Genomic DNA, 19,438 nt, shown 5'->3' on the forward strand with positions numbered 1-19,438 from the left:
GCTCAAAAAAGTGTTCCAGAGAGGTCTGTCTATGGTGTATGTTAGAAATTGTGGCAGCAGCATTGGAGTGTGTTGGGAAACAGGAAAAGATAGTCCTTCAATATTTATTTATATTATGTCTTTGCAAACAGCACATTGAGATTTTGTATTTACAATAGTGGGTTGCAGTGCAAAGAGAGCCTCTATTATGCCTGGGCATTATGGGCCAACTTAACATTATTGGCTTGCAGACTACTTAACACTAAGGATTATATCATAGTTGTACAGTAGGATAGTAATTATTTCATAGTTGAACAGTATATATGTGCCAATATATTTACCACTACATAACTTAGTCCCTTTTTACATTTCTCCTGAAATAATTCTCTATATACCAATACATGCTGCCCTTTATTCAGTAATTGCTATACTCCTAGTTCTAACAACAATTAAAGGGCTACTTTTTCTTCCTCTTGTCCATATAGTCACATTTATTAAAATACTCCAGGTGTTACTGATTTTGTTTTTAATACATTCTTTTATTGTTATATTTACTAGCTCCTTTATTTTAGCTGTAAATATCTACCGTAGTTCATAAACTCACATTTGTTAAAGTAATTAAGGTGCTATTAGATGCTTAAGTGTATAACTGAATTATCTATTCTGTAATAATCCCTTTTTCTTTCAAATTTTTACAAGTTTTAGAATAATTACAGAGTCTTATTCATAAGTCTAGTTGTAGATTCACTATAAATCTTATATTATTTTACTCAGAAAATCTAGTTTGTAGAGTCACTCTCATCTTATAACTACAGGCATAGATCCTGATGTAAACTTTTTACTGGTTTAGAAAGACATGTAAGCAAACACTATAACATATTTATTAGAAAACGTTTCGGTCCTGGGACCTTGATCACTTCTAACATGTTAGAAGTGATCAAGGTCCCAGGACCGAAACGTTTTCTAATAAATATGTTATAGTGTTTGCTTACGTGTCTTTCTAAACCAACTTGTCGGTATTTATTACCAAGGTTTATACCAAACTTTTTACTAAATGAATTACACGAATCAAACATCAACTGTAATTAGTATACAGCAGACCAAGCAAAGACGTTACTCAGTGCAAACAATAACATAACCATCTTTAACTACAATATCAGATCCTTGAGCAAACATTATGATGACTTCACAGCATTACTCAATTCCCTTCATTCCAATATATCAATCATTGCACTCACAGAAACCTGGCTTAAGCCTGATACTACAGATGTCTTTACTATTCCTGGCTACATGGCCATACACAACTGTAGAACAGACCAGCAAGGGGGAGAAACAGCTATATACTACTCAAATCAACTCGGATGTATCAATAAATCTTGCACAAGGGACGAACATGGAGAATATATCACAGCCAAAATTAAATCAAAAGACCTGCCAAAACCCCTCACAGTTATAAACATATACAGAGTACTACAGTCAAACATTTATCACTTTAGTGAAAAACTAGGAAACATGATTACTGAAGCACACATGAATAAAGACCACCTACTACTAACAGGAGATTTCAACATAAACATACTACGCGGCCAGGACCCACAAGTAACCGAATTCACAAACACAATGAGTAACTGCCTGTTGCTACCAGCAATATCTAAACCTACAAGAATCACCGAGACAAGCATCTCCTTAATAGACCACATCTGGACAAACATCATATCCCCTTTAAAATCAGGCATAATCACAGACAACACTACAGACCACTACCCAACCTTTCTCATAACTAATCTGGGCAAACTGCCACAGGACATTACTAAAGTAACCTTCAGACTACATAACGAGACAGCAGTTAACAACTTTATAGCAGCTATGAATAACATCGATTGGCAAAATGAGATCGAAACATATACAGATATGAATGAATGTATAAATAATTTTCTAAAACAAGCCCATTGCCTCTATAACAGACATTGCCCCCAAAAAACTAAACAGATCACAGCAAAGAGACTGAATAATCCCTGGCTAACACCAAGCATCCTCAAATCCATTAACACAAAGCACAAATATGAAAAACAGTATAGAATGGATCAAATAACTAGAGAACAGTCTAAACGTTACTCGTCAGCACTTACCAGCCTGATAAGAAGATCTAAAAAATTGTATTATGAAAATAGATTACATAACATCAAAGGTGATATGAAAAAACCTGGAAAACTCTATCTGAAATTCTTGGAACTAAAAAGTTATCCAAAAACAAAACAATCAAACTAACAAAATCAGATGAACCCCTACTCACACCTACTGAAACAGCAAACAGACTCAATGTTTTCTTCTCCACCATAGGAAAAAATCTAGTGAACAAAATACCAAGCGCAAACACCCGCCCATCAGAGTACCTCTTAGGCACCTACCCAAATATGCTATTCCTAGCTCCAACCAACCCCATAGAAGTTACACTCATCATAAACACCCTTAAAAACAAGGCAGGAGACATAAACAACTTGCCTGCTTTTATGTACAAAAAAGCTTCTCAAGTATTGTCACCAATTATTGCAACGCTCTTTAACAAATCCATTGAATCATCTACTTTCCCAACAATCCTCAAAGGAAGTGACCAAGCTGACTTGAATAACTATAGACTAATATCTAACTTACCACTGCTCTCTCAAATCTTTGAAAAATTAATTCATAGATGGATCTATTCCTACCTTGTCTCACACAACACATTAAACCCTTGTCAGTTTGGATTCAGGAATAATAAAAGCACAAATGATGCTATCATACACACGCTAGAACTAATATATACCGCACTCGAGAAGAAAGAAATCCCGCTGGGCATTTTCATTGATTTACGTAAAGCTTTCGATACAGTCGACCATGAACTTCTGTACTCTAAATTAACGCGCTATGGTATCAGAGACCATTTCCTCAACTACCTAAAATCATACCTTAGTAACAAACTCAATATCTGTATGCAAATGATGCAAACTCTTCCACTCAACCAATCACTGTAGGAGTCCCACAAGGAAGTGTCCTTGGACCACTCCTCTTTCTCATCTACATCATTGATCTACTGAATGCATCACAGCTACTCAAACCCATATTATTTGCAGATGACACTACATATGTCTTTTCCCACCCAAACACAGTCATACTAGCCAACACAGTCAATGCCGAATTGCAGAAAATATCTGCCTGGATGATGACTAACAAACTTACCCTGAATACTGATAAAACCTATTTCATTCAGTTTGGAAACAAAGCTGCAAATAATCCAATTAACATAACGCTAAATGGATTATCAGTCACAAGACTCACAGAGGGAAAATTCCTAGGTATCCACCTTGACAGTAGCCTTAAGTTCCGGACACACGTACAACAAATCACCAAGAAAATCTCCAAGACTGTAGGCATACTATTAAAGGTAAGGTACTATGTTCCACAATCAGCTCTCCTGGCACTGTATCATTCACTCATATACCCTTATCTTACATATGGAATTTGTGCATGGGGATCAACAACATCCAATCACCTAAAACCTCTAGTAACCCAGCAAAAGGCAGCAGTAAGAATAATGATAAATTCCCACTCCCGCCAGCATACTCCACCAATTTTCAAAAGTCTGAATCTGCTCACCATTAAGAACATCCATACTTATTCATGTGCCTACTACATAATCAGAACAATACATGCAAATATAAACCCTCCACTCAAACTTCTCACCAACCTAAACAGGACACATGACCACAACACAAGACACAGATCTCTTTTTGATATACCTCATGTCCATATTACACTGTGTAAAAACTCTGTGCACATAAAGGGCCCCAAAATAGGGAATTCATTACCAGAAGATATTAAAGTAACCCGGTCTTAAAATCAACTTAAGACTTTTCTCAAAAGCCACTTAATCACCCTAGACTAAACAGTAAATACTCGGTACACACATACACCTACCATCCGACTTACGACCTGCTCAACTTACGACCACTGAACTTACGACCTGCTCGACTTACGACCACTGAACTTACGACCATGTTTTTTATGCCAAATTTCTGGGAAATAAACAACTATTTGTGTTGCACACAGTGTTTATCCTAAACCTTACAGTATAAAATACAGTACTAACAGCATAAAAAGTAAAGTAAAACATGAAATACCAAAATAAAACAAAATAAAGTCATTACAAAAATGTTTTGTTGATATTCAGTGGTAAAGTTCGACTTGCGACCATTTCGACTTACGACCGGTTTCTCGGAACCAAACTCGGTCGTAAGTCGGATGGTAGGTGTACTTATGTACTCCCACATCATAACTTCAACAATCACTTTGAACCTTTTATCCATTCTTGACAGGAATATAATTGAATCATTGTTTTCACTAAAAGTATTTTTGAATAGATGAATATGTCTTTTGTCTTATACAAATTTTGATTCTCTTATAATTAATACTCTACTATGACACTAATACTAACTCTACGGCTTATTTATCTAGAACAGTTCATCTAATATGATGTAATAAACAATATTAATAACATAGAAACATGATACAGTAGGGCCCCACTTATTCAGCAAGTTAGGTTCTAGGCTACTGCCGGAAAGCAGAACTCCATTTTTTTAATTTATAAATGCCAGATAACAAGTTTACACTAACCTATATTAAGTTAGCAAGTAGAAATGACCTGATTAGGTGGGTCATTGGGCTAATCCAGGGGTGGACATGGACCTGCTTTGCATGGGTCAGTAGGCCTGCTGCAGTGTTCCTTCTTTCTTTTGTTCTTATGTAACATGTTTCTTATATAATTTTGAAGAAAATATCATAGATGGATTAATGAAAATGTCTATAATGACGTAAAATTAGACATTTAATGTGCCCAAGAGTGATTATTATTACATAATAGAGAGCTGTGCTTATGGAGAATGTATACAAACCGGGTGGTGCACGCCATATTTGAAAGACCACTTGCCGTATAGAAAGCTTTTATTCAGAATTTGAGATCACCATATTAGTGGAACGTCTTAAGGCAAAATGCTGAAAAGCGGTGCCCTACTGTATATACTCTAGAATTAATAAAATACAGTGGACCCCCGCATAACGATCACCTCCGAATGCGACCAATTATGTAAGTGTATTTATGTAAGTGCGTTTGTACGTGTATGTTTGGGGGTCTGAAATGGACTAATCTACTTCACAATATTCCTTATGGGAACAAATTCGGTCAGTACTGGCACCTGAACATACTTCTGGAGTGAAAAAATATCGTTAACCGGGGGTCCACTGTATAGTGGTCCCTCGATAATCGTAGGGCTCGAGAGTCGTAGATTTCAGAAATCATAGCGATATTTTTTTTATAAACATGGGCTCGCTAATCGTAGATTGACTCGCGAATAGTAGTTCGTGCGGGATGCGTACGCACGCTGTGAGTCAGGGCGGCCTCCCTTCCCAGCCAGTGTGGCATTGTTTACCAGTGAGCAATGGTCCCCTTACTTGCTCCTACGAAATATTTCATAATATTCCATTCATTTTAGTGCTTGCAAGTACTAAATAAGCTACAATGGCTCCATAGAAAGCTCCTAGTGCCAAGCCTTTGGTAAAGAAGGTGAGAAATACAATTGAATTTAAGAAAACCATCATTGAACAATATGAAAGTGGCTTAAGTGCGGCCGAACTGGCCAGGATGTATAACAAACCCTATACAACCATATGTTCCATCGTGGCCAAGAAAAAGGAAATCAAGGATGCTGTTGTTGCAAAAGGGGTAAATATGCCGACAAAAATGAGATCACCAGTACTCGAAGAGGTTGAGAAGTTATTATTGGTGTGGATAAACGAGAAACAATTAGCAGGAGATAGTATTATGACGTCGATAATTTGTGAAAAGGCTAGGCAGTTGCACGACAATCTGGTAAAGATATTGCCTGCAACTAGTGGTGATGCGAGTGAATTTAAGGCCAGCAAAGGTTGGTTTGAGAGATTTAAGAAAAGTAGTGGCATACACAGTGTGGTAAGGCATGGTGAGGCTGCCAGTTCGGATCACAAAGCGGCTGAAAAATATGTGCATGAATTCAAGGAGTACATAGAGGCTGAAGGACTGAAACCTGAACAAGTGTTCAATTGTCACGAAACAGGCCACTTTTGGAAGAAAATGCCGAAGAGGACCTACATTACACAGGAGGAAAAGGCACTGCCAGGACACAAGCCTATGAAAGACAGGCTGACACTCATGTTCTGTGCTAATGCTAGTGGGGATTTCAAAGTGAAGCTGTTACTAGTGTACCATTCTGAAAATCCCAGAGTGTTCAGGAAAAACAATGTTATGAAGAGTAAACTGTGTATGTTTTGAAAATTTAATAGTAAGGCTTGGGTCACTAGGGACATTTTCGTCGAGTGGTTCAATGAAGTGTTTGGCCCTAGTGTGAAGAATTACCTCCTGGAAAAGAAATTGGATCTCAAGTGCCTCCTAGTAATGGACAATGCACCTACTCATCCTCCAAACTTGGATGACCTAATTTTCGAGGAGTTTGGGTTCATCACAGTAAAGTTCTTGCCCCCGAATACCACTCCTCTCCTCCAGCCCATGGACCAGCAAGTCATTGCAAACTTTAAAAAACTCTACACCAAAGCAATGTTTCAAAGGTGCTTGAATGTGACCTCAGACACTCACTTGACCCTAAGAGATTTTAGGAGAGAACACTTCAGCATCCTCCATTGCATAACCTTTATAGGACTTTGAACTCTGCTTGGAGAAAATTGTGGCCAGATTGTGTCGACAAGAGGGATTTTGAAGGGTTTGGGGCTGACCCTGATGAGCCTATGTCTGTTGTTAAATCTATTGTGGCAATGGGGAGTTCCATGGGGTTGGATGTGAGTTTGGAGGATGTGGAAGACCACAACGAAGAGCTCACCACTGAGGAGCTGCAAGAGCTTCAGCAGGAAGAGCAACAGATCGCAGCTCAGAATCTTGCTGCAGAGGAGGAGGAAGAGAGCTGGAAGAAGGTGCCTTCTTCAGAAATTAAGGAGATTTTTGAAATGTGGAGTAAGATGGAAAGATTCATGGAGAAACATCACCCTGACAAGGCTGTTGCAAGCCATGTTGGCAACATGTACAGTGACAAAATCTTGGCCCATTTTAGGGAAGTGTTAAAGAGATTCCAGAAACAGAGCTCTCTGGACAGTTATTTTGCGAGACAGGACTCCAGTGACTCAAGCTGGTCCTAGTGGCATTAAGAAACAGAGAAGAGAAGTAACCCCAGAAAAGCAATTGGTGCCTGAGGTGTTGATGGAAGGGGATTACCCTTCCAAACTGTAAATAATCCAATCTCTCTCCTCCTCCAGTCTCCCATACACTAAGAATAATCACCAATAAAGGTAAGTGTTATGCTGTTACTGTTTCATTCATCATGTCCCATTGTATTGTTTATGTACTACATCTATATTTCATGTAAAAAAAATTTTTGTTTTAATACTTCTGGGTGTCAGGAACGGATTTATTGTATTTACATTATTTCTTATGGGGAAAATTGATTCGAAAATCGTAGATTTTGATAATAGTAGCACCTCCAGGAACGGATTAAATACGATAAACGAGGGACCACTGTACATGTATGTCATTACATATGTGATGTGTGTTGTTTGTTGTTGGGTGTATAAGGGCCACTGAAAGATAAACCTTACATGGTGGTGATGGCAGCAGCAGAGGCACTGGTGTTAGTCAGTAGCTACACTGTTAATGCTACACTTTATCGCTGGCTGGCACTATAGCCTTTATCGACTCCTGCTGCTTTAGCTGGCTGGCACTGAAGCCTTTATCGACTCCTGCTGCTTTAGTATCTTACATGCCGCAGAATCTCTGAAGAAGGTATATTCCCCCCTCTCTCTCTCAACCCTTTACAAAAGGGCTGGCTGGAACTAGGAACTTTCTTTGGGCCTATGGTGGCTTATTTAGCAGTTGCAAGCACTATAATGAATGGAATAATATGAAATGTATCGTATGAACGCATGGGATCATACTCACTGGCTGATAAACAATGGCACATTGAGTGTCGGGTCGCTGTTGCTGTGCGGACGCATTAAGGATGAATGACTATTACCAAGCTTAATGACAATCACCGAGCCAGTATTTTGACAAAAAAGTTACGATTTCCGAATATTACGAAATTTGATGACTATGATATCCGGGGGTCCACTGTATTAATATTACATGTATTATTAATTTAGGGAATGGAGCACAGATACAATTCCCTTGATTAAGAGCCTCTCACCAGCATCAAGGAACCTCTCTAGGGTGAAGCTTGCAACCTGAATTTTGGCTCGTATCCAGAAGCAAAAAATCGACTGGGCGACAGCTCATATCATGAAAAACTCGCATGCTGGGGCACTTGTAAGCTGAGGTTACGCTGTACAATGGAATCTTGACTTACGAGTGTCCCAACGTATGAGTTTTTTGAGATACAAGCCGTCCCTGGGTCGATTTTTTGCTCTGAGTTTTTCTTCTCAGCACTGTCCTTTTACTTTCTAAGGACCCATGCTTAGAAAAACGAAATTTGGCCAGATGACTGTCAAAAATGTAAGCAAAGCATGAGAGAACTGCTCCCACAGTGAGGTAAACAGTGCACAGAGTTGGCAGGATGCATTATTATAATAATAATAATAATAATAATAATAATAATAATAATTGTTATTATTATTAGTAGTGGTAGTAGTAGTAGTATTAATTTAGGTAACTAGAGCACAGATCCAATTCCCTGAATTGATAATGATAATAATAATAGTATTATAATGATAGATCTTCAGTTCCCTAAATTAATAATAATACATAATATGTATGTAATATTTCAGAATGCTGCCGCTAGTTGACATAGCTGATGCCAAAACATCCAGTAAGCAGTACAAATGTTTACATCGCTGTGGGAGCAGTTCTCTCATGCTTGCTAGCTTTTTGTTACAGTTATTTGGCCATATTTCTTTTTTCTAACCATGAGACCTAGGGAAATAAGGGCAAAGGACAGTGCTGGAAAGAAAAAGAGGATGATTTCCATGGACTTAGCCAGGCAGTGCCAGCTTATTACAGCTATGATATGTAGATACTACAGCTATTTCAGTTATGTTGAGTGATTAAACAAAACAAATTGTATCAGTTAAGTTCAGCAATCAAACAAAGCAATGTTGCTGTTGGAGGTTTACAGGGCCACTGACATCATATGCCGCACCCTCGACAGCCCCCCACCCTCAACGTCCCCCACCCTCAACATCCCCCCACCCTCAACATCCCCCACCATCTCTGCTCCAGGTATGTAAGTACATATACACTTTATATAAACAGTTTAACATTTCTTTACATTCTGTTGCGTATTATGATTTATTATGTTTTTATATGCAATATTTCTGCAGTTATCCTCACAAATACTCTGTTTTCTCTTACAGTAAGAGCATGGGAGGATACCATAGTCAAAGTTGGACAGGAAATAGCGGACGCTTCCACCGCTGCCTCTGCCACCATATTATGGCCTATTTTATTCATTCTAGAGTATATATCATGTTTCTGTGTTAATTATATTGTTTATTATGTCATATTAGATGAACTGTGATTGATAAATAAGTCGTACAGTTGATAATAGCGTCATATTCAAGTATTTTTTTCATCTCTCCAGAGTGCAGGAACGGATTAACCCTTTGACTGATTCAGCCGTATATACAGTAGACCGTCATTTAGCACGAGTTTATTTGGCACGATTTGGGTATAGCACAATCGAAGAATTGCGGCACAATTTTACGTAACACGTCGTAAGATGAATTTAACATGGTTCAGTTTGTGGGAAGGAAAAAAAACTTCCCTCGTCCTCAAGTGGCTGCTTTGTTGTGGATCAGTGAGGGAGACCTCCCGCCGTCCCCAGCCAACTCCTGACACCACCGCAACATCCCAGCATTTGTACTTCATACATGTCCCGTCCAAGTTCTCTGCTACAAGCTTGTGATTGTGAATTGTGTTTTGATCTTTTAACTGCTATATCTTTTATCTGCCAAGCAATCATGGCACCCAGCAGGCATACCAGTGTTCCTCAGAGTGGCAAGAAAAGGTGTAAGCATTTAAGTCTTTGAATTAACGAAGGAAACAAAGATATTAGACAAGACATTCTGTGGCCATAATGAAGTGTTACTTTGTACATATAAAAAAGAGGTAAGCATAAGTTTGTGTGACTGACTGACGTCATTACTGAATGATTGACTTCCTGACTGAATTACTGAGTAACTTGACTGTTTTACTGAATCATTTGACTGACTTACTGAATGATCTGACTGACTTACTGAATGACTTGACTGACTTACTGAACAATTTGACTGACTTACTGAATGACCTGACTGACTTACTGAATCACTTGACTGACTTACTGAATGACTTGACTGATTTACTCAAGGACGTACTGACTGACTGAATGACTTCAGACTTACTGAATTCTCAGTAGTAGTACCAGTTCCTAGTAACCAGTTACCAGTAACCAGTGTACCAGTAGATGACTCACTACCAACCGTCTGTGTGAATCATTGACTGTATTCATATCGAAAACCCACATGACAGAATGACTTGACTGACTTACTGAATGGCTTGACTTACTGAATGAATTGACTGACTTACTGAATGACTTGACTGACTTACTGAATGACTTGACTGACTGAACAACTTGACTGACTGAACAACTTGACTGACTGAATGGCTTGACTGACTTACTGAATGACTTGACTGACTTACTGAATGACTTGACTGAATGGCCTGACTGAATGACTTGACTTCTTTACTGAATGGCTTGACTGACTTACTAAACAACTTAACTAACTTACTGAACAACTTGACTGATTTACTGAACGCTGGCTACCTCACTCAACGACTTGACTGACTTTCTGAACAACTTGACTGACTTACTGAATGACTTGACTGACTTACTGAATGACTTGACTGACTTACTGAATGACTTGACTGACTTACTGAATGACTTGACTGACTTACTGAATGACTTGACTGACTTACTGAATAACTTGACTGACTGAATGACTTGACTGACTGAATGGCTTGACTGCTTTACTGAATGGCTTGACTGATTTACTGAATGACTTGAGACTTACTGAAACACTTGACTGACTTACTGAATAACTTGACTGACTTACTGAATGGCTTGACTGACTTACTGAATGACTTGACTCACTGAACGACTTACTGAATGGCTTGACTGACTTACTGAATGATTGACTTACTGAACGACTTGACTGACTTAATGAATGGCTTGACTGACTTACTGAAACACTTGACTGACTTACTGAATGACTTGACTGACTTACTGAACGACTTGACTGACTTAGTGAATGACATGACTGACTTACTGAATGACTTGACTGACTTACTGAAACACTTGACTGACTTAATGAATGACTTGACTGACTGAATGACTTGACTTACTGAATGACTTGTGTGACTTACTGAACAACTTGTCTGACTTACTGAATGACTTGAGACACTGAATCACTTGACTGACTTACTGAATCACTTGACTGACTTGCTGAATCACTTGACTGACTTGCTGAATCACTTGAGATTGAATCACTTGAGTGACTTACTGAATGACTTGACTGGCTTACTGAATGACTTTACTGACTTACTGAATGACTTGACTGACTTACTGAATCACTTGACTGAATGGCTTGACTGAGTGAATGACTTGACTGCTTTACTGAACGGCTTGATTGATTTATTGAATGGCTTGACTGATTTACTGAATGACTTGACTGACTTACTGAATGGCTTGACTAACTTAATAAAGAACTTGACTAACTTAATGACTTGACTGACTTACTAAACAACTTGACCGAATGACGTGACTGACTTTCTGAACAACTTGAATGACTTGACTGACTCAATCACTTGACTGACTTACTGAATGACTTGACTGGGTTACTGAATGACTTGACTGACTTTCTGAATGTCTTGACTGACCTACTGAACAACTTGACTGACTTACTGAATGACTTGACTCACTGAACGACTTGACTGACTTACTGAATGGCTTTACTGACTTACTGAATGACTTGACTGACTTACTGAATGACTTGACTGACTTACTGAATGTCTTGACTGACTTACTGAATGACTTGACTGACTTACTGAATGACTTGACTGACTTACTGAATGACTTGACTGACTTACTGAATGTCTTGGCTGACTTACTGAATGACTTGACTGACTTACTGAGTGACTTGACTGACTGACTGATTGACTTGACTTACTGAATGACTTGATTGACTTACTGAATCACTTGACTGACTTACTGAATGACTTGTCTGACTTACTGAATGACTTGACTGACTTACTGAATCACTTGACTGATTTCCTGAATGACTTGATTGACTTACTGAATCACTTTACTGACTTACTTTCTGAATCACTTGAGACACTGAATCACTTGACTGACTTATTGAATCACTTGACTGACTTACTGAATCACTTGACTGATGTACTGAATCACTTGACTGACTTACTGAATCACTTGACTGACTTACTGAATCTCTTGTGTCTGAATCACTTGACTGACTTATTGAATCACTTGACTGACTTCCTGAGTGACTTGATTGACTTACTGAATCACCTGACTGACTTACTGAATGACTTAAAGTTAGACTCTCCAGTACAACCATCACAGCATAATGCTCCACACTCTTCACAATCATCCACGAACACCAGCACCCACAATTTAAGGTAAGAAATACTGTTATTTTTCTTACATTTGTAATCATAAGCAATAAAAACATAATGCATCACAACAATGAGGTACAATTACTTATTCACTTTTATTTTTATAAGATGTGGAGGCCTTAAAAAGTTGTCTGGATCTTTTGGGTCTCTTGGGAACGTAACCCTATTTTTCCCATAAGTTCTTCAGTTCATCTGACACGGTGTTACCTAACACGGTGTTTTCAGGAACGTAACTACCGTGTAAAATAAAGGCCTACTGTATATGTCTTAATCCTTTCAGGGTCGACAGGCCCTCTCAGAGACTTGTTCTCAGGGTCGCCCAAATTTAAAAAAAAAAAATTATTTTTTTCTGCTGAAAAGATAGAGAATCTTTTCCTGATCATAATGACACTAAAAGTATGAAATTTGATGGAAAACGTACGGAATTATACTCTCGCGAAGTTAGCAGTCTCGACGATGTTTACACATCAGCGATTATGCCCACTTTAAGCCCTATTTTCTGCCAATTCCGTTGTACTAGTCGACAAAAATCATAACTATTTCACTAGAACTCCATTTTTTCTATCGAATGAGTTCAACAAACCACCCATTTACTGATTTCAACTATCCAATACAGTGGTCAGAATTTAGCAATTTTGCCAATTTCACACAAATTTCAAAAGATGCCAATTTCCGATTAGGGTCCAGAATAAACAAGAAAGACATTTCTGGCACTAAAATAACATTTCCTCTGTTCATTAGTCACGTCCCCACACCCCTCTTACATTCTTTTGCTTTCCACTTTGAATTTTTATTCTCACAAAAAAATAGAAGATTTACTGTTATGCAGACTACTGCATTAGTGTAGGAATGGTATAAATAATATCAGCGCACTTGTGAAAGAATATTAGACTCTCCAGTTGACGTGTATTGGACGCATAACATGATTTGTTTACTTTTGAACTTTGGTAAAAATCGAACATTTCTGCTATGAGCTCAATTTCAAGGTACTTTTCATTGTAAAACCAGTCGAAATCATCTCAATTTCTGCCATATGTCTTCCATTCTATAAAATGAGACCAGGAAAACTAGAATACAACAATAAATACCATACGAAAATACAGTGCAAAGTCGCTGTTTTAATCCAAAAACACGGTCAAAGTTTTTTTTTTTTTCTCATTAAGCACTGTGTGCTGCAGGATTTTTTCATACCATGCACACTGATCACATAGACCCATTCTTTCATATGTAGGTCTACCAGCTTTCTCTCATTAGATTTGAGGGCACTAGAATTTAGGCGTACTAGTACGTCAAAAACCCTGGTGCGTAAGCCGTACTAGTACGGCTGAAACCCTGAATGGGTTAAGAGTCAGTGTTTCCAACGTATTAATACGAGTAAATTCTAGTGGCTTCAGATCAAGGGGGAGATAGCTGGTAGGCCCATATGTGAGAGAATGGGTCTCAATGGTCAGTTTGCGCACTATAAAAAAAAATCGGGGAGCCAGTGGTGCATTGTGGGAATGCCATTTCAGTAGTCCTTGTTCAGCATGCCTAGCGGTAAGAAATATGTGACTCCCCAGTGAATCTGGGACTCTTCTCTTTCAAAGTGATTGCTCAAACACAGATGGAAGTGTCAGTGAAGTTGAATTTCATGGTTTTTGAGGAGTTCGTGACCGAAAGCAATGCTCAGGATACCAGAAGAAAGAAAGAAAGAGAAAGGAGAAAGAAAAAGGAGAAAGAAGGAGAAAGAAGAAAGAAAGAAAGAAAGAAAGATAATTAGCTAGGAAGGATGGTGGGGAAGCAAGCAACGGACCCCATTGTGTTGACAGGTGATAGGGGGAGTGAGCAATTATATATGTCATTTTGACAGCTCCCAGACCCTGACTCAGCACATTTAGAAGTCCCCCCCCCCCACACACACACCAACCACAAAGTTCCTGAAGATAATAGCAGTTCTATGAAACTTTCCATTGACCATGTATGTGTGCACCTACCATCCGACTTATGACCTGCTCGACGTACAACCACTCGACTTACGACTGTTTTGTATGCCAAATTTCTAGGAAATGAACAACTGTTTGTGTTGTACAGTGTTTATCGTAAACCTTACAGTATAAAATACAGTACTGGCAGTATAAAAATTGAAGTAAGAAATGAAATACCAAAATAAAACAATAAAATAGAGTCATTACAAAAATATGATGTTGATATTCAGTAGTAAGGTTTGGCTTACGTCCATTTTGACTTACGACCGGTTGGTTGGAACCAAGCTTGGTCGTAAGTCGGATGGTACCTGTATATATACGTATTATAGAAACCAGAAGGAAGGAAAGAAATTAAAAAAAGAAAGGTAGGTAGGAATGATGACACAGAACCATTTACCTAGGATAACTACCTAACTACTTTGAAGAAAACTGCTCAGACGAGGTGTTTTGTCTGTGTAAATACAAGAAAAACGGCCACAAAAATGCGAAGACACTTGTTTTACGTGTGAGGAGAGTGAAACACCATTGTGTATAAAACCATGTTTCAAAGAGTTCCACAAGCTGCAGAACTTCTAGGAACATGTCCGGTGACTGTACATTTGTATACATGTTATAGAACAATAGTAATAAAAAATGTTTTGTATTTGTGTAAACAGTATATTGATAATTATGTTTATGCATTTATTGTGTTGTATACGAGTGTATATGTGTACATTGCACCTTACTTTGGACTCACAGGCCACATAAGTTACCTGAAAAAATAAAGTAGTGGAAAAAGCAAGAAACCTTCGAATGGGAGTAAAAAAAAGTTTATCGGGTGAGTGACATTCGTTGCTGTTGCTATACGCAGCTCATTTTCTGCCAAATTTCTGCCTCTATATCTCGGTAATTAATGATCACTAAATTTTGTTTAGGCTTTAAACACTCAGCAAAATAATCCTAACATTTTGGTAAGAATTTTTTTTTTTTTTTTTTTTTTTTTTTTTTTTAAATAGAATGACAGTTTCAGAAATGGGCTTGCAACAATCAGATGGTTAATTTAAATGAGGAAAATTTATTTGATATATGAGTAAATTGAGTTACGAACTAGGTCTAGGTGAAGGTTTCACTGTACTATACTTGTAATTCCTGATATGTCACTTTACCTGGAGTTTACCTGGAGAGAGTTTCGGGGGTCAACGCCCCCGCGGCCCGGTCTGTGACCAGGCCTCCTGGTGGATCAGCACCTGATCAACCAGGCTGTTGCTGCTGGCTGCACGCAAACCAACGTACGAGCCACAGCCCGGCTGATCAGGAACTGACTTTAGGTGCTTGTCCAGTGCCAGCTTGAAGACTGCCAGGGGTCTGTTGGTAATCCCCCTTATGTGTGCTGGGAGGCAGTTGAACAGTCTCGGGCCCCTGACACTTATTGTATGGTCTCTTAACGTGCTAGTGACACCCCTGCTTTTCATTGGGGGGATGGTGCATCGTCTGCCAAGTCTTTTGCTTTCGTAGTGAGTGATTTTCGTGTGCAAGTTCGGTACTAGTCCCTCTAGGATTTTCCAGGTGTATATAATCATGTATCTCTCCCTCCTGCGTTCCAGGGAATACAGGTTTAGAAACCTCAAGCGCTCCCAGTAATTGAGGTGTTTTATCTCCGTTATGCACGCCGTGAAAGTTCTCTGTACATTTTCTAGGTCGGCAATTTCACCTGCCTTGAAAGGTGCTGTTAGAGTGCAGCAATATTCCAGCCTAGATAGAACAAGTGACCTGAAGAGTGTCATCATGGGCTTGGCCTCCCTAGTTTTGAAGGTTCTCATTATCCATCCTGTCATTTTTCTAGCAGATGCGATTGATACAATGTTATGGTCCTTGAAGGTGAGATCCTCCGACATAATCACTCCCAGGTCTTTGACGTTGGTGTTTCGCTCTATTTTGTGGCCAGAATTTGTTTTGTACTCTGATGAATAAGATAATAATCCAGGACAAACTAAATTATCATCTAAGGATTTTTCTGTAATTTCTGGGTTAGTTTTGAATTTTTAGAAGTAAATGTTTTAGTTCTTCTTTCTTTCAACACACTGGCTGTATCCCACCGAGGCGGGGTGGCCCAAAAGGAAAAACGAAAGTTTCTCCTTTTACATTTAGTAATATATACAGGAGAAGAGGTTACTAGCCCCTTGCTCCTGGCATTTTAGTCCTCTCTTACAACACGCATGGCTTACGGAGGAAGAATTCTGTTCCACTTCCCCATGGAGATAAGAGGAAATAAACAAGAATAAGAACTAGAAAGAAAATAGAAGAAAACCCAGAGGGATGTGTATATATATATGCTTGTATGTGTAGTGTGACCTAAGTGTAAGTAGAAGTAACAAGACGTACCTGAAATCTTGCATGTTCATGAGACGGAAAAAAGGACACCAGCAATCCTACCATCATGTAAAACAATTACAGGCTTTCGTTTTACACTCACTTGGCAGGACGGTAGTATCTCCCTGGGCGGTTGCTGTCTACCAACCTACTACCTAGAAATGTTTTAGTTATAAAGTTATACAGTGGACCCCCGGTTAACGAACTTTTTTCATTCCAGTAGTATGTTCAGGTGCCAGTACTGACCGAATTTTTTCCCATAAGGAATATTGTGAAGTAGATTAGTCCATTTCAGACCCCCAAACATACACGTACAAACACACTTACATAAATACACTTACATAATTGGTTGCATTTGGAGGTGATCGTTAAGCGGGGGTCCACTGTATTTTGTTTAGTCTTTTATTTTTGGTCACTAATATTTGTTTGAGCAAGTTTGGTATGTATTAGTTAAATTTGGTTATAAGTGATTTTGAGTTATCTTATTTCATATAAAATGCTTGTGAAAATTTGTTAAATAAAACCTGCTTTGTAATAAAACCAAATTTTGTTGTAATTATTACTTTTTTCTTCACTTTGGATAAATTTTCTCTGACAGGAGATGAAAGTGAGCACAGCGTGGCGTGCTCGTCATGCTTCAATGATCCCACTCTTCAGTGAGTCGCAGGGCAGAAGTGAGTCGTCCCTCAGCTCCTTACTTACCTTAACACAGGGAAGTACAACTAGTGAAGAGTCGTCTACTCTTGGAAACATACAAGCAACACAGGCCAACGTCTTCTCAGTAACCCAGCAACCAGGTATTATCTTGTGTCTGTCTGGAATGAATGGCAGCAGGTAATGGATAGTAACCATCCAAGACAATAATGTATTACCATCCTATAATATAAGTAACATAATTTCAGCAATTCTGCCTGAGTGCAGGATTGCTACCATCCTATAATATAAGTAACATACTACCATCCTATAATATAAGTAACATACTACCATCCTATAATATAAGTAACATACTACCATCCTATAATATAAGTAACATACTACCATCCTATAATATAAGTAACATACTACCATCCTATAATATAAGTAACATACTACCATCCTATAATATAAGTAACATACTACCATCCTATAATATAAGTAACATACTACCATTGTATAATATAAGTAACATACTACCATCCTATAATATAAGTAACATACTACCATCCTATAATATAAGTAACATACTACCATCCTATAATATAAGTAACATACTACCATCCTATAATATAAGTAACATACTACCATCCTATAATATAAGTAACATACTACCATCCTATAATATAAGTAACATACTACCATCCTATAATATAAGTAACATACTACCATCCTATAATATAAGTAACATACTACCATCCTATAATATAAGTAACATACTACCATCCTATAATTTAAGTAACATACTACCATCCTATAATATAAGTAACATACTACCATTGTATAATATAAGTAACATACTACCATCCTATAATATAAGTAACATACTACCATCGTATAATATAAGTAACATACTACCATCCTATAATATAAGTAACATACTACCATCCTATAATATAAGTAACATACTACCATCCTATAATATAAGTAACATACTACCATCCTATAATATAAATAACATAATTTCAGCAATCCTGCACTCAGGCAGAATTGCTGAACTTATGCTTCTTTTTCCTCAACATTACATACAAGTAAATCTTGCAAGTTTATGCTGTACTTGTATTCACTCTACACTTACCATTACTTTAATATGTATTTCTAGTAGTTCTTATTAATCTAATATTTACTTTGCAGTTTGAGGCATGGTTTGAGAAGACTTGGGTCCACTCATGAACCATGTAGTGAGCCACTGAATCATTAACTCATGGTTTGTCAGTGGACCAGAAGATGGTAATCCACTAAATTATTAACATATGGTTCATCAGTGGACCAGGGGGTGGTAATCCACTAGCCAGAAATTTGCCACTTAATGCCTTTCATGTCCTAGGTAGGTGGAGTGTTGTCTGCTGGGAGGTCTGCTCAATCCTTGCTTCCAGTTGTTGTTATGGCAGAATCAGACCAATTTCCTCATCCCTTACAGATGAGAGCCATTCTGAGTTGGTTTTGAGCAGGGGGACGACCTAGGTTTGAGTGAGGTTTGGAGCCTCTCGATTCATCCCGCCCCATCTTGTATAGTTCATGTATGTTTCTCAGGTGCTCTTTCAGAATTTGTGACTTTTGGCATTCTTAGGTTTCCTGTCCTTCCTTACACTTCTCCTCTACTTCAGTGTCAGAAATGTTTGCTTTTTTGAGCCTGGTGAGCTGTCTTGCTGTAGTAAGGTCAGATGTGCTAACTGTAGTGGGTTTCATCCAGCAGTCAAAGATGGCATTGCCTGTT

The 19,438-nt window shown here is 38.3% G+C and overlaps 1 protein-coding gene across 2 annotated transcripts in view; it reads left to right on the forward strand.

Moving 5' to 3' along the window:
• Window positions 1–19,438, forward strand: part of LOC128691314 (DNA-dependent protein kinase catalytic subunit) — a 1,096,584-nt gene that overhangs the window by 940,622 nt on the left and 136,524 nt on the right. For both annotated transcript variants that reach the window (XM_070091676.1, XM_070091677.1), the window contains one exon: window positions 17,627–17,825. In XM_070091676.1, coding sequence (XP_069947777.1) covers window positions 17,627–17,825 — 199 coding nt within the window. The remainder of the gene's footprint in view (window positions 1–17,626; window positions 17,826–19,438) is intronic.

This window comes from Cherax quadricarinatus, chromosome 36 (genome assembly GCF_038502225.1).
Source record: "Cherax quadricarinatus isolate ZL_2023a chromosome 36, ASM3850222v1, whole genome shotgun sequence".
In the NCBI taxonomy this organism is placed as follows: Eukaryota; Metazoa; Arthropoda; class Malacostraca; order Decapoda; family Parastacidae; genus Cherax; species Cherax quadricarinatus.